The sequence below is a fragment of the Culex quinquefasciatus genome, chromosome 1, assembly GCF_015732765.1.
Source record: "Culex quinquefasciatus strain JHB chromosome 1, VPISU_Cqui_1.0_pri_paternal, whole genome shotgun sequence".
Lineage (NCBI taxonomy): Eukaryota > Metazoa > Arthropoda > Insecta > Diptera > Culicidae > Culex > Culex quinquefasciatus.
Window position 1 is genome coordinate 54,978,595 of NC_051861.1, and position 18,524 is coordinate 54,997,118.

Genomic DNA, 18,524 nt, shown 5'->3' on the forward strand with positions numbered 1-18,524 from the left:
ACTGTCATTATATTTACAGGGTTTCGGACAATCGAATTACAAAATTTTAACCAACATGATGAATCCAACTGATTAGAATTATAATTTGATTCGCAGCAATCTAAAAATAATAATTATTGTCGTACAAATAAAGTGCGTAGCGTTTGTAACTTCTTTGAATAAACTGTTTCCAAAGAATTATTTCAATTAATTTATGCAATTACCTACGAAAAAATTGTGGGGAATTAGGACAACATTTAGATCCAAAACCAATCAAAACCGATCAATACGATGGCAAAGTTGTCACAATTCTCTCCAAACGACGGTAACGCAATAAACATTTTCAACAGTCCATATTGACGCCATCTTGGATTAAATATTCCATATTACTTAAGGGCAGTTTTAGGGTCATATTTAAGCTCATCGAAAAAAAAAACAACAGAAATAATATTGTTTTGTAATTCGATTTTTTTCCCGAAGTCTTTGGCTAATCGAGTCAAATTATCAAAGCGAGCTAAGGTGTCACTCACTGTTGAGTCCTATATTTGAGTTAAGATTCATATTTTCTTACACACAGCAATAAACCTTATTTTTCTAAGCACAATGATACTTTGTACGTGCACAAAAACTAAATAATTTATGAATAAATTAAATTTCAAATTAACACAGTACAATTCCGGGGAAAGTGCGATTAGAAACTATAAACTAATAACAGATAAGTGGCGGCTTAGCCCAAGTTTCAGTAGAAATATCAATTATTATTATTATTATTATTATTATTATTATTATTATTATTATTATTATTATTATTATTATTATTATTATTATTATTATTATTATTATTATTATTATTATTATTATTATTATTATTATTATTATTATTATTATTATTATTATTATTATTATTATTATTATTATTATTATTATTATTATTATTATTATTATTATTATTATTATTATTATTATTATTATTATTATTATTATTATTATTATTATTATTATTATTATTATTATTATTATTATTATTATTATTATTATTATTATTATTATTATTATTATTATTATTATTATTATTATTATTATTATTATTATTATTATTATTATTATTATTATTATTATTATTATTATTATTATTATTATTATTATTATTATTATTATTATTATTATTATTATTATTATTATTATTATTATTATTATTATTATTATTATTATTATTATTATTATTATTATTATTATTATTATTATTATTATTATTATTATTATTATTATTATTATTATTATTATTATTATTATTATTATTATTATTATTATTATTATTATTATTATTATTATTATTATTATTATTATTATTATTATTATTATTATTATTATTATTATTATTATTATTATTATTATTATTATTATTATTATTATTATTATTATTATTATTATTATTATTATTATTATTATTATTATTATTATTATTATTATTATTATTATTATTATTATTATTATTATTATTATTATTATTATTATTATTATTATTATTATTATTATTATTATTATTATTATTATTATTATTATTATTATTATTATTATTATTATTATTATTATTATTATTATTATTATTATTATTATTATTATTATTATTATTATTATTATTATTATTATTATTATTATTATTATTATTATTATTATTATTATTATTATTATTATTATTATTATTATTATTATTATTATTATTATTATTATTATTATTATTATTATTATTATTATTATTATTATTATTATTATTATTATTATTATTATTATTATTATTATTATTATTATTATTATTATTATTATTATTATTATTATTATTATTATTATTATTATTATTATTATTATTATTATTATTATTATTATTATTATTATTATTATTATTATTATTATTATTATTATTATTATTATTATTATTATTATTATTATTATTATTATTATTATTATTATTATTATTATTATTATTATTATTATTATTATTATTATTATTATTATTATTATTATTATTATTATTATTATTATTATTATTATTATTATTATTATTATTATTATTATTATTATTATTATTATTATTATTATTATTATTATTATTATTATTATTATTATTATTATTATTATTATTATTATTATTATTATTATTATTATTATTATTATTATTATTATTATTATTATTATTATTATTATTATTATTATTATTATTATTATTATTATTATTATTATTATTATTATTATTATTATTATTATTATTATTATTATTATTATTATTATTATTATTATTATTATTATTATTATTATTATTATTATTATTATTATTATTATTATTATTATTATTATTATTATTATTATTATTATTATTATTATTATTATTATTATTATTATTATTATTATTATTATTATTATTATTATTATTATTATTATTATTATTATTATTATTATTATTATTATTATTATTATTATTATTATTATTATTATTATTATTATTATTATTATTATTATTATTATTATTATTATTATTATTATTATTATTATTATTATTATTATTATTATTATTATTATTATTATTATTATTATTATTATTATTATTATTATTATTATTATTATTATTATTATTATTATTATTATTATTATTATTATTATTATTATTATTATTATTATTATTATTATTATTATTATTATTATTATTATTATTATTATTATTATTATTATTATTATTATTATTATTATTATTATTATTATTATTATTATTATTATTATTATTATTATTATTATTATTATTATTATTATTATTATTATTATTATTATTATTATTATTATTATTATTATTATTATTATTATTATTATTATTATTATTATTATTATTATTATTATTATTATTATTATTATTATTATTATTATTATTATTATTATTATTATTATTATTATTATTATTATTATTATTATTATTATTATTATTATTATTATTATTATTATTATTATTATTATTATTATTATTATTATTATTATTATTATTATTATTATTATTATTATTATTATTATTATTATTATTATTATTATTATTATTATTATTATTATTATTATTATTATTATTATTATTATTATTATTATTATTATTATTATTATTATTATTATTATTATTATTATTATTATTATTATTATTATTATTATTATTATTATTATTATTATTATTATTATTATTATTATTATTATTATTATTATTATTATTATTATTATTATTATTATTATTATTATTATTATTATTATTATTATTATTATTATTATTATTATTATTATTATTATTATTATTATTATTATTATTATTATTATTATTATTATTATTATTATTATTATTATTATTATTATTATTATTATTATTATTATTATTATTATTATTATTATTATTATTATTATTATTATTATTATTATTATTATTATTATTATTATTATTATTATTATTATTATTATTATTATTATTATTATTATTATTATTATTATTATTATTATTATTATTATTATTATTATTATTATTATTATTATTATTATTATTATTATTATTATTATTATTATTATTATTATTATTATTATTATTATTATTATTATTATTATTATTATTATTATTATTATTATTATTATTATTATTATTATTATTATTATTATTATTATTATTATTATTATTATTATTATTATTATTATTATTATTATTATTATTATTATTATTATTATTATTATTATTATTATTATTATTATTATTATTATTATTATTATTATTATTATTATTATTATTATTATTATTATTATTATTATTATTATTATTATTATTATTATTATTATTATTATTATTATTATTATTATTATTATTATTATTATTATTATTATTATTATTATTATTATTATTATTATTATTATTATTATTATTATTATTATTATTATTATTATTATTATTATTATTATTATTATTATTATTATTATTATTATTATTATTATTATTATTATTATTATTATTATTATTATTATTATTATTATTATTATTATTATTATTATTATTATTATTATTATTATTATTATTATTATTATTATTATTATTATTATTATTATTATTATTATTATTATTATTATTATTATTATTATTATTATTATTATTATTATTATTATTATTATTATTATTATTATTATTATTATTATTATTATTATTATTATTATTATTATTATTATTATTATTATTATTATTATTATTATTATTATTATTATTATTATTATTATTATTATTATTATTATTATTATTATTATTATTATTATTATTATTATTATTATTATTATTATTATTATTATTATTATTATTATTATTATTATTATTATTATTATTATTATTATTATTATTATTATTATTATTATTATTATTATTATTATTATTATTATTATTATTATTATTATTATTATTATTATTATTATTATTATTATTATTATTATTATTATTATTATTATTATTATTATTATTATTATTATTATTATTATTATTATTATTATTATTATTATTATTATTATTATTATTATTATTATTATTATTATTATTATTATTATTATTATTATTATTATTATTATTATTATTATTATTATTATTATTATTATTATTATTATTATTATTATTATTATTATTATTATTATTATTATTATTATTATTATTATTATTATTATTATTATTATTATTATTATTATTATTATTATTATTATTATTATTATTATTATTATTATTATTATTATTATTATTATTATTATTATTATTATTATTATTATTATTATTATTATTATTATTATTATTATTATTATTATTATTATTATTATTATTATTATTATTATTATTATTATTATTATTATTATTATTATTATTATTATTATTATTATTATTATTATTATTATTATTATTATTATTATTATTATTATTATTATTATTATTATTATTATTATTATTATTATTATTATTATTATTATTATTATTATTATTATTATTATTATTATTATTATTATTATTATTATTATTATTATTATTATTATTATTATTATTATTATTATTATTATTATTATTATTATTATTATTATTATTATTATTATTATTATTATTATTATTATTATTATTATTATTATTATTATTATTATTATTATTATTATTATTATTATTATTATTATTATTATTATTATTATTATTATTATTATTATTATTATTATTATTATTATTATTATTATTATTATTATTATTATTATTATTATTATTATTATTATTATTATTATTATTATTATTATTATTATTATTATTATTATTATTATTATTATTATTATTATTATTATTATTATTATTATTATTATTATTATTATTATTATTATTATTATTATTATTATTATTATTATTATTATTATTATTATTATTATTATTATTATTATTATTATTATTATTATTATTATTATTATTATTATTATTATTATTATTATTATTATTATTATTATTATTATTATTATTATTATTATTATTATTATTATTATTATTATTATTATTATTATTATTATTATTATTATTATTATTATTATTATTATTATTATTATTATTATTATTATTATTATTATTATTATTATTATTATTATTATTATTATTATTATTATTATTATTATTATTATTATTATTATTATTATTATTATTATTATTATTATTATTATTATTATTATTATTATTATTATTATTATTATTATTATTATTATTATTATTATTATTATTATTATTATTATTATTATTATTATTATTATTATTATTATTATTATTATTATTATTATTATTATTATTATTATTATTATTATTATTATTATTATTATTATTATTATTATTATTATTATTATTATTATTATTATTATTATTATTATTATTATTATTATTATTATTATTATTATTATTATTATTATTATTATTATTATTATTATTATTATTATTATTATTATTATTATTATTATTATTATTATTATTATTATTATTATTATTATTATTATTATTATTATTATTATTATTATTATTATTATTATTATTATTATTATTATTATTATTATTATTATTATTATTATTATTATTATTATTATTATTATTATTATTATTATTATTATTATTATTATTATTATTATTATTATTATTATTATTATTATTATTATTATTATTATTATTATTATTATTATTATTATTATTATTATTATTATTATTATTATTATTATTATTATTATTATTATTATTATTATTATTATTATTATTATTATTATTATTATTATTATTATTATTATTATTATTATTATTATTATTATTATTATTATTATTATTATTATTATTATTATTATTATTATTATTATTATTATTATTATTATTATTATTATTATTATTATTATTATTATTATTATTATTATTATTATTATTATTATTATTATTATTATTATTATTATTATTATTATTATTATTATTATTATTATTATTATTATTATTATTATTATTATTATTATTATTATTATTATTATTATTATTATTTAATTATTATTATTATTATTATTATTATTATTATTATTATTATTATTATTATTATTATTATTATTATTATTATTATTATTATTATTATTATTATTATTATTATTATTATTATTATTATTATTATTATTATTATTATTATTATTATTATTATTATTATTATTATTATTATTATTATTATTATTATTATTATTATTATTATTATTATTATTATTATTATTATTATTATTATTATTATTATTATTATTATTATTATTATTATTATTATTATTATTATTATTATTATTATTATTATTATTATTATTATTATTATTATTATTATTATTATTATTATTATTATTATTATTATTATTATTATTATTATTATTATTATTATTATTATTATTATTATTATTATTATTATTATTATTATTATTATTATTATTATTATTATTATTATTATTATTATTATTATTATTATTATTATTATTATTATTATTATTATTATTATTATTATTATTATTATTATTATTATTATTATTATTATTATTATTATTATTATTATTATTATTATTATTATTATTATTATTATTATTATTATTATTATTATTATTATTATTATTATTATTATTATTATTATTATTATTATTATTATTATTATTATTATTATTATTATTATTATTATTATTATTATTATTATTATTATTATTATTATTATTATTATTATTATTATTTTTGTTTATTTATTCATGTAATTAAATATTTGAGAAGAAAGTTAATGTCAAATTCTTAATGTTTATGTTACAGTCCGGCCTAGATTATCCGAAGCCTAGATTATATAAAGTATCGATTATTATCCGAAAGCTTCTAAGGAACTTCGAATAATGGAATCTTAAAATTTGAACACCGCCATTTTCGCCGATTTAAGTTTTGAATTTTTGATTCTTTGATTTAAAATTTCAAAAACACTAGAGCATTTTTAGGGTCAAATTTGAGCTGAACAACCCAAAACAAGACAAAGAAAAAAAAGATTATGTTCATTACTTTCTTTGTGGCGTTAAAAGGTAGTATGTACTAAAGCATTGCTTGCCTTGCCTCTATAACCCAACCCGGCCTCTAGACGGGCTTCGATCAAAAAAATCGCCTAAAATCCATTTTTAACCAATTTTTGATCTTTAAAAAGCATTGGAAAGAAGAACTCTTGAATTTTAGGATAATTTCTGGGGTTGGAAGATTGACTTGTATTATGTAACTTTGCCGATGTTTTTAATACAGTAATTTTTTAGGGCTTAACTTTGTCTGTGTTTCTTTATATCTTATGAAAATAAGTATGCAGTAATGTTTGTAGTGTACCAGACTATCTCTTAAAGCATGTTTTACTATTTAAATGATAATGGTATCGTTCTATAGTAGAAAATGTGAAAAACAAGCAAAAAAAAATGAAAGTGGCTGTAAAAACATGAAAACACTAGTAAGGCAAAAGGTTATGATGGGAGGTTACAGTATTAGCCAAATACTATCAAATACAAACATAAATTAATCAAGATAAATACAAATCAAAATACTAAAATTGAAACAAGAAAAATATAAAACAAGAGGAGTAAAGTTTTTCGTAAAACAAAAGTTGCTCAAAATAACATAATCTTCAAAAAACATTGGGCTGTAGATGGTTAATCACCCGTGGAAATGTGAATAATGACTGTTGTTACATCCACTCACCGGCGGCTTCCCCCGGTAGACGATTCCCGATAGAAATGGGGGATCGCACAAGAATGATCGTTCTACTACGATAAGGCATATTTTAATCAACAAAAAGTTTTGTTGATCACACATTCATACTTTCTTCCTACTTTTTGTAAGAACTAGAACTTTTTGTAAGAAAGAAGAACTCTTAAAATTTTAGAAAATTTCAGGGTTGGGAGTTTAACTTGTTTTATGTGACTTAGCCAGTGTTTTTAAAAATGTCATTTTTTTAGGGGTCAACTTTGGCTGTGTTTTTTACTAACATTTCCTATACTTTCAGTAAAAAAATTATGCAGTAATTTTTGTAGTGTCCCAGACTATGCCTCTACGCATTTTTTCGCAATTTAAATGATGATGGTGCCATTCTATAGCAGAAAATGTGAAAAACATGCAAAAAATTGAAAAAATGACTGTAAAAACGTGAAAAAATTAGATAGGCAAAATGTAATTATAGTAGATGGTAGAATAGGCCAAATACTACCAAAAACAAACATAAACTAAACAAGATAAATGCAAATTAAAATACTAAAAATAAAACAAGAAAAACATAAAACAAGAGAAGTAAAGTTTTTCGTAGAACAAAAGTTGCTCAAAATGACCTCCTGAACACGGGAAAAATAAATATTTTCGTAAAAAAAATTTGGGCAGTAGAGGGTTAACATAAAATTGTTACAATATTTACTGAAAAGTGAATGCTGCGAATACATTAATGATGTTATCAAAAATCAGTCAAATTAAAAAACATATTCTCGGATTCATCAAGCTATCAAAAAAAGGATTTCGTTTTTCTTGACTTCTATTTTATTATATATAAGTATAAGTTTAAAAGAAATTAAAAAAATCAAGCTGGTTTATTCAAGATTAAATGAATAGTATATTTATCTTTAAAATTACATTTTTAGAACATTGCAGAGTTTTTCTGAGTCATGTTAAATTGTAACGATACCGTTGCCATGGATGTTTAAAAAATACAATTTTTCATGATTTTTTCACTTTTTCATGATTTTGTTAAAGATTACATTATTTTTGCCTATTGATTTTTAATTTAGCTTTTGAGAAGAGAGATCAAAAAAATCAAATAATTCGCTCTACAGCATTGCCTTGGCGTTCTCGATTGCGAGATTCTTACTTGAAACTAAGTGTCCGAAGGCTTAATTGTTGAGGCAATTGCAAACCTCTTTTTACACCTTAGCTTTCATCCACCCCGGGATTCGAACTGAAGACCTTTGGATTGTCAGTCCAACTGCCTACCAGCGACTCCACCGAGACAGGGCCAGGGAGACGACTCCTACACATGGACTGAGCTAACGACCTAACCTTTTTTTTATGTTAGTCCGGGGCCAAAATTTACTTCCCGTCCGACGGAAGGCGTGATCAGACAAATCTCGTCTCAAAACTTGCCACCGGGACCTTCTGGGATCGAACCCAGGCCGACTGGGTGAGATGCAACCACACTTACCCCTACATCACGGGTCCCGGCTGAAAAGAGAGATGAAAACCCTAAAAAATATTTTTACTGGGCAAAATGGCGCAGAAAATTCAAGATATTTTAATAATTTTGGTTGTGAAAGATTGTTGAATTTTGCTCTAATATGAAATTCAAAAAAATGTTAAAAGATAAAAAAGATGCAAATAAGCGAAAGTTTTTTTAAGTTACGTTCAAATTTAGTGAAGATTTTTTAAGTTTATCGAATAATTACATGTAATTAAGCATAAAATTACTTTCTGCAGGTATTTGCATTAAGTCAGTTTATACCTACTAATTTTACTATAACACTGGGGCTCAAACTATAGACCGATTCATTGTGGGAATATTTTGGAAACTACAAATTGATTTTTCCAGGTTTTTGATTTTTTTAAATTAAATATGTCTTTATTGAACTTTCTTATAATAATTATAATTCATTAACATTCTAAGTGGTATGGCTGAAAGCTCTTCATCTTTGTTGTATTTTTCGTTTTATTATTTACTGTTCACATTCTTACTTGTTCCGCAAGAGTTTTGCAACCACGCAGTGTTGTTGTCATCTCGATGAAAATGTTAAGAAGTTCATGTGGTGAAAACAGGTCATCTTTTGATGCTGATTGGTTTTTCCCTCGGTGGTTGACTTAAACCAGGAGGTGTCAACGGCAATAGGGACGTGGCGTTACATCGTGCTGCCATCTGGTTTTTTTAAGTGCAAGAGTGGAAAAGTGCCGAGTCATCGTCTAAAAATAGACGGCGTCCTATCTCGCCCAGCAAAATGAAGTCGATAAAGTAGTCGGTTTCGATGAGAAAAAGTGGAAAACGTGGTCTAAAAATAGCGACGCCATCCCCCTATGGCTGCAGATTTGGAACCACTCGAACAGATCCCGCTCCTGGTGACGCCAATGCAGGAAAATCCACGTCCGTGAAAGCTGGTGGATTTCTGCCAGTGTTGCGTTCCTCACGCGCTCACGCGCTCTTGAGCGCTCACTTTTCGCTCATTCGTGAGGAGGAGCGCTGCGCGAGCTAGCTCACGTTTGCCCGCGCTCACGTTTGCTCCACGCTCGCGCTGGCGCTCATATTTCGCTCACGGAGCGCTCATTTTGGACGTGTTGCTAATCATTTAACGCTTTTGAAGCGCGGGCATGTTTTTTTTTTCAATTCTTTATGGATTTTTTGCTTCAGGTGAAGTAGGGCTGTGGAATTATGACTTTGAGAACAAATGTTATGATAGATGAATTGGAATAGCTTATTTTCATCAACATAAAATGTTGGATTCGCAAGGGGCAAATCATCTTTTAGACATACAGTTAAATTTATAAATATTTCAGAATTTAAAGGCCTTTTGTAGCAGAGAGGTGCGGTATAGACGCCTGAATAAAAGGGCCTGTAAACCTTAGAAAAACTTACAAAACAATTAATTGATTCAAGAAGATTAATGCTTTGGTATGTTCGGCGGATCATTTCTATAAGGTTAGTCTTTATTTGGCAAATATTTTAGAAAATAGGGTAACATTTTTGAAACAGTTCTATTTTTAAATATAAGCCTCAAAATTGCTAAGGGTTTAAATAACCATTTTGACTCAAATCAAATAAATTGACAATATTTTTCACCACGTATAGGGTGGCTCTTCTTCCAGCAAAAGGATTTTATTCAACACTTCCGCAACCAAACCTAATGAAAAATTTACATAAATTGTCAATATTTTAAAATAAAATATTCATAAATTGTCAATATTTTAAAATAAAATATACATAAATTGACAAAAAAAATTGTACATAACAGCAATACAATATGGTCCAATATGGATTTGATTTGTGAACAAACAGTGCATCTATTCACGTCAATGAATGTTTACATTATGAATTTAGTTTTTTGTTCCTTGTTCGAAAATGTCTAGATTTTAAATAGAACGTATATTTCCGTTCGCTGACCCAATCCATTTCATTGCTTACTTTTGTTTGTTCGACCACTTTCTTATTTGTTTTTGCTGCCTGTGCTGAGATAGTTCTGGAAACTTCGTTTCAAACAGGCAGATGCTTCAACAGAAAAAAAAATAACTACCTACTTTGGCTCACCAGCTCACGTGAGCGCAAAACGCTCCGGTGAGCGTGAGCGAGCACGAGCTACCTGATAAAAACTCACGCTCCAGCTGGAGCGAGCAAGCCTTCCGTGAGCGCTAGCTCATTCGCAACCCTGTTTTCTGCGACGATTTGGTTGGTGCCTCGTCGTCGCTTGCTGCCGAATTTTTACAAACTCAGCCCGTTTTGGGCAGCTCCGATTCTTGGTCGAATGGTCGCCACCACAATTGAAGCATTTGGCTTCGATGTTCTCGTTGATTGATTCGCAAGCTTGAGTTTTGTGCTCACCTCCGCAGGTTGCACAACGACTCTTGATGAAGCAGTTCGACCATTGTGTCACGTCACGGTGCACCGGACGATAACGTTCCCAAGTCACGATGATGTTGAAAATTGCCCGAACTGCTTTCAGCTCAGACGGCGTTGTCGATCCTTTCTTTAGATGAACCAGGTACAGCTGAGCACGATACTTGATGTCCTTGTTGTGTCTTGTCATCTTGAAGACTTCGAGCACGTTCAACTTAAGAGTTTTTAGCTTTTCTTCAGGGCTGTTTGCCTTTAAAAAATATTTGTTTCAAAAGTGGCAAACATATGCACTAATTTAAAAAAAAATCAAAAACTGCGACTATTTTCAAAAACCTAACCTAAAAATTTGGGCATACCAAATGCACCACAAAATTTTCAGCCAGATTAAAGAAAACAAAAATTAAAATTCCTAAAAAAACGCTTTAGCAGAGAATTTCTCATATCTCTTTTCGCAGAGATTTTTTCTAACACGCACGAAGCTAAATGATCATCGTTCGGTCAAAACGTGCATAGGTTGTGCAAAACGAGAGAGAATTGAGTGAAAATTTCAATTTCTGGTCTCTTTTCGCTCAATTCTGTCCCGTTAGCGTCGATTTCCTTTATTTTCTTGGCATTCGCGTCCTATTTCCTGCTCCCTGATTCCTATTTGTGACTTTTTACATGCTTTGGAGTTCATCGCTCATGAAAGTGAGTTCATTGTAATTGCTCGTTTGACTCTCTCTCTCTCTCTCTCTCTCTCTCTCTCTCTCTCTCTCTCTCTCTCTCTCTCTCTCTCTCTCTCGCTCTTTCCCTCTCTCTATACGGATAACAATTTAAACAAACAAATTGTTCGCTTTTGAACCTTGCCTTGGCATTCTCGATGGCGAGATTCCAACTCGAAACTGGGTGTCCGTGGGCTGAGGCAATTGCAAACCTCTATTTGCACCTAGGCTTCCATCCAGCCTGGAATTCGACCTGACGACCTGTGGGTTGTGAGTCCAACTGCCAACGAGGCTGACATTTCGGGATATATATTTAGAAACTTCACTCTCAATCTGCAATTACTATGGGTGATTTTGTTAGAACTTAGACTGTTCAATTGATTTTACAAAGGAAGAGAAGGATAACAAAAAACAAAGCAATCCACTTTAACGACTCCCGGCTCTATTGTGAACTCTAATGCAAGTTTCTGCTCATTTCTAGGCGTCCGAGGTGAGTCATTCAAAACCTCTTTTACGCAAATGGACCAACGTTTTACCTCACCATCTGATAGAAGGCCAGGAGGATAGGGCGGGAATCGAACCCACGCCCCATAGCAACTTAGGGATCGGCAGCCGAAGCCGCTAACAATCGCGCCACGAGGTTCTCCAGGAAGAGAAGGATATAAAACATAATTTTGCGATACGTTATAAAAAAAACCATTTCCTTTGTAACCCCTGCCTACACCAGTCTAGACAACTGAAAGTTGATTTATCTTATATTTGCCTACTAAAGAGTACACAAGCTGTAATATCGAATCATTCCATCAAACAATTATCCTTGTTATTTCTGGACAATAGGTCCGGCTAGATTTTCCAAAATAGTATAAATATGTCCGTCCCGGGTGTCCCTATCACGTCACATGAAGAAAAAATGCTTGTCTTCGGAAAAGTCTTTACTTTTCCAAATTTTTCGCGCCCTTATGTACAGGCCCCAATGCACATGTACAGCACAGGAAGCACAAGTCGGAAGACCTTCACAGATAAAGTGTTTTCGAGGGTAGGTCAAGGTGTTATATACAAACGTATGAAATGTGCAACCAAACCATCCAATATTGTGTTTGATAAACAGCTGAGAACACGTGCGACGGCTAATTTGAAGCTCCGTCAAAAGTGACCGCCACTTTTTTGAGGTTATCTTTCAAGATGGTGAAAAGTAACAGACAAAAAAGTCTGAGTATTATCTTTTGTAACAATCCACAAATAGATATGCATCTAGAGATGGACAGTATGAGTGTTCTGATTTTGCTTGTCTTATCTCAAAACGACTTGCTCATTTTTATTGGAATTATTTAGTACTGTGAAAAGTATTATTATTAATTTAAAATAATGTTGACGGATGAGCCATTTTCTCGTATATCTCTATTTTTAGGGATACCGATTAAGTATATCCAATGTTTGCTGGAAAATTGATTTTGTTGCAATCAGAAGTAATAAAGAGAGATCATGGATTGAAACTTCCGCAGCTGTCATGGCAAACTGCACAGAAGCTTGACAGTTCAACTCCATGTTGCACCTTCAATATCACTTTAGGTGGATTAATGTTACGAAACTTGACCTCGTCATCACCATCGTTTGCGCTAGACGAGGCTGCCGGAATTCAGCAAGGTTACCATACACACACATCAAGAATTGCCCGGGAATTGCCAAGTCATCCAACAGGCAGCAATAAGGAATCGTCAGCAACCGGTGGCAGTCGGTCGGTTGTCTCCATGTAGGAAAAGGTACCTACCCAACAACACATACCTACACAGATTCCTAGACACAAACGCAACCCCGATCCGCAGTGCGCTCGCTGACTGGTCCTATGTATACAGTCACTCCGGTTCGGTCGGGCTAGGGCTGCGGCATCGTCGTCGACAGGATACCCTCATGCTTTTTCCTAAGGAAATAACCAAAGATAAGAATGAAAGGAAAGTGAAAGTCTTTTTTATATCTTGCTCGCCGGGCCACATAGAAGTGCTCCTCCGGTGGCTTTCACATGGGGAAAATTCCCACAAGTGAGCTCGTGCTCGCGCTTTTTGAGCGAAAAAAGGCACCCTTCTTTAAATATAAGACTTGTATATATAGAAGAAAAAAGAGCCAACTGACGGACATGCGGGAGGAAAAGTTTTCTCAAATTATGTACGTCTACACGAGAAAATGTTTGTGGAAAGCGAGACACATGTGAGAAATGTGTGTGGTTTGTTCGGTATGGAAAATTGAGGGCGCCTTTGAGCTAGGACGACTACGTGTGAATTTAAGTATTTGTTTGGGTAAACATGTGTGAAATGGGTCAACTGAAATGCATAAATAATCATTAAGTGGAGAAAGGTGTCTCAATGAACACACACCGACCGACCGGAAAAAGGGTAGTTATCCTAGTGGTTAACCGTAGTTTAAAACTTTATCATAGATATCATCGCCTCGTCGACCTGTTTACATAAGAAGCAACAGATGACCGGACCGAAGAGGATTCGAGGGTAAACCTGTCATGCCGGGTTAATTAGATGTTCTATATTCCTGACTAAAAGGAATGTGGGTGTTGAATTGGAAGGAGGTTTTCTTTACAGGTGTTAAGATATGTGGTTTAAACTGATCAACCTACAGAATTAGGGGAAAGAGGGGCTCATCAAATAATCTAAGTTACCGTAAACTGGGGTGACTTTGATAGCCCGGGGTGACATTGATAGAAATTTGATTTGGCCACTATTTTTGATACATTTAATGTAACAGTCACATTTTTGCATATATGTTCGATAATAAGCTTTCCCTTAATGCTTACATACTCAAAATTCTCAAAAATGTTTAAATATTAATTTGACGGGCATTTGAAAAACCTATCAAAGTCACCCCGGGCTATCAAAGTCACCCCAGTTTACGGTATCAAAAACCTGTCAACTGGAGCTATTCTGGGAAACACGTGCTGGAGTAGGGAGGGGAGCAGAATGACCCTTGGGTTTTAGCTTTAAAATGGATTTAGACCAATACACAATTGCACAAGGGTCTTGTAAAAGACGTCAAATAACAGCACTTCGGCGATAACGACTTTTGTTTTCATTGTATTTTCCGAAATATGTACCACATGCATTTAAAAAAAAGGTCATTTCCGGAAGCTAATTACTTTCAGCAAAAAATCCTAAAAATAGTGTGTCTTCGAGAAAGTTATTCAAAATTTAATGAAGATTCTACATCTGGGAATAGAGCTTTATGACGTTTCGCGTACGCACACTAGTGCACCATTTGATTTTGCTGGCTGACAAAATTTAACCTCACTTTATTTTCGTGTACGTACACGCAATACATACGTACGTAGATTGCTCTATTGATAAAAATTGGACGACTATTGCGCATTCGTATGGAGATGGTGATTTTAGCGGGTTGCAGACTGGATTTCTTCATGTATGTGTGATGATTGTCCAGCTCAGGTTGCATAGAAATTGATTAAAGGGAATTAAAACCGATTCTACCAGAACAGGACAGGCAGCACCATGAAAGCCATCAATTGCCGCCATCTCCACCATACACCGGGACAGGAATAAGGATTAGGAGCACAGGAAGTGTTGACGCTAAACTTACTTAGAAAAAGGTAGCGAAACCGCAGGCTCTTTTTCCCAACCCTATTGTAGAACTCGATTAAACTGACCGTTTGACCAAATTTGATCGAATTTAAACAACAAGGCTGCGTAAGCGTCGCGTAGAGTTGGTACTTCCCAAGTAACCAATCAGCACTAAAAGCAGTAATTGTTCAGCACTAAAAGCGCTTTACATGCAATGAATAACAGCTGAAGTGTTTTGGAAATTGCATGAAATGCGCTTATACAGCTGGTTTGCAGCTGATTTTGGACTTTATATTTCTGTTTTAGAGCTGGGCCCCTACTGTTCTTGATCCGGCCCTGCAAAACGTAAAAAAAGAGATGCAAAAATGTTGTTATCTCTTTCGCTCTCGTCCTCCTTCCCCAGTTCTATTTTCGGTTAGTTTACTTCTTTACCGATACAGCTTGATGGGAGGAAATTGCTGAGAAGGAGAAGGAGAAGAAAACAATTTATTTGACGAAATGCTTGGTGTTGAAGACTTGATGCCAGGACAGGTTGTTGATGTGTTTCTTTAGTTGAATCATGCAGCTTTGCCGTCACGCCTAAATAAGCGGTGGCATCTGGGCGCAGTTTCAGTAGTATTTATAAGTTGCATTTTGTACTGAAATGTGCAACTTCTTTTAGTTCGAGCTAATAAATCAAAAATAAAAAGCCAATCGACGGTCTCAGACAGATTTATCAACGGCCTCCGGCCGCTCCGGTCTAGACCTATTCTAATGTGTTTGCAACCTCGGAACAGCACGCTCATTTCTCAATGAAGAACCGTATTCCCATGGGGGAATCCATAAGTAAACATCGCGAATTGCCGTTTGCGTTGGATAACAAACTGACTTCCTTCGAGAAATCTGTCCAGCAGAAGAAATTGCACAGCAATTAAACAGCATGAACATATTTGTTATCAGGAAAAACATCAAAATTTGATCTTAGTTGCGACTTTGACTGCGACCGAAAGCAGTTTTTTTCTCTTCTGAATGGTTTGGGAGTGGGATGAGCGAGCTAGAAATATTTTGTTTTGATTTTCATCATTCTTTCTCTTTCACTTCTCAACTGTGTTGCCAGTAAATGGGAAAAAATGAAGCAGTGTTGCTAGCAGCTGCATGAAATCAGCAGCATTTCAGCTAATGCTAGAGCAGTCGTTTTAATGCTTTACAGCAGATTAGCTGTTGAATGCTGGTTTACAGTCTATGCTGGATGGTTACTTGGGTTGTTAAAGGTAAAGGTCTGGGAGTCGCCCTAAGCAAGCGATACGACCATTGGCATAAATGAGTTTATCAGAATAACTATTATTCTCAAGGCAAGCAATCGGATGATGCTGTTGAGACAATTCCCGAGTAATTTTTGTGAAAACTTTATTTTATGATTGCTATTTATTCTCAAGGCTGACAACCAGATGCTGCAGTTGAGACATTTCCCAATTAGTTTTATAAAATTAATTCAATCTCAAACGTTCTATCTTAGACAGCCGGCTGTGGATAGATAGAACCAAGAGTGTGCCACTCAAGGTTTTGGGCGCGGTTCTGGCTCCGTGTCAGAACTTTGAAACCCGAACCAATTTTAATAAAAATCTTAGTAATCGGTTTTGAGTGTGTACATATTTTGACGTTTTGAACGTCACCCAACCCGCGACAGAAAAGTTGTTTTTTTGTTGAATCAAGGAAAAATTAGCCAAACAGCAAAATTTAATTAAAAAAGGTTGTGGCCAAGGAACTCCGCCGGTACTAACAACTTAACGGACCTGCTGCGTAAGATTTTTAGGTCGTTGCTGAGGTGGCACTCAACCTGATCAACAAAAACGGCAGCAACCAGTGGCCAAAATTTCTGCAGTTTCTATTCTAGAAAGCGAGTGCCCCGACCGTACAGCTTCTGGAATCGGCGCTGCGAATCTTCTCGTCGGTGCCGGGGATCTTCAGCAACCAGCACATGTTGGTCAAATGGAGCCCAACATTTCAAAAGGGCACAAAACTTTTGTAAACAATAGTGTATCCCTTTCACTCGAATGACAGTTTGCAAAAGGTGTGAGAGGGATACACTCTTGTTTACAAAAGTTTTGTGCCCTAATGAAATGGAAAGCACGAAATATCTGGACCTACCGTTCGATCCA

The 18,524-nt window shown here is 24.6% G+C and overlaps 2 protein-coding genes across 2 annotated transcripts in view; one reads left to right on the forward strand and one right to left on the reverse strand.

Annotated features, from left to right (window-relative positions):
• Positions 1 to 6,651: 6,651 nt before the first annotated feature.
• Positions 6,652 to 7,152, reverse strand: LOC119765671 (myb-like protein D; the record flags this gene model as incomplete). The annotated part of the gene is made up of 1 exon (XM_038250063.1): positions 6,652 to 7,152. A coding segment is annotated over one exon (501 nt), but the record flags the coding sequence as incomplete, so codon positions are not given.
• An 8,001-nt stretch (positions 7,153 to 15,153) lies between these two features.
• LOC6053683 (sodium-dependent nutrient amino acid transporter 1) overlaps positions 15,154 to 18,524 on the forward strand; it is an 89,924-nt gene continuing 86,553 nt past the window's right edge. Inside the window, exon 1 of the mRNA XM_038250007.1 lies at positions 15,154 to 15,198. Coding sequence (XP_038105935.1) covers positions 15,169 to 15,198 — 30 coding nt within the window. The 5' untranslated portion in view covers positions 15,154 to 15,168. The remainder of the gene's footprint in view (positions 15,199 to 18,524) is intronic.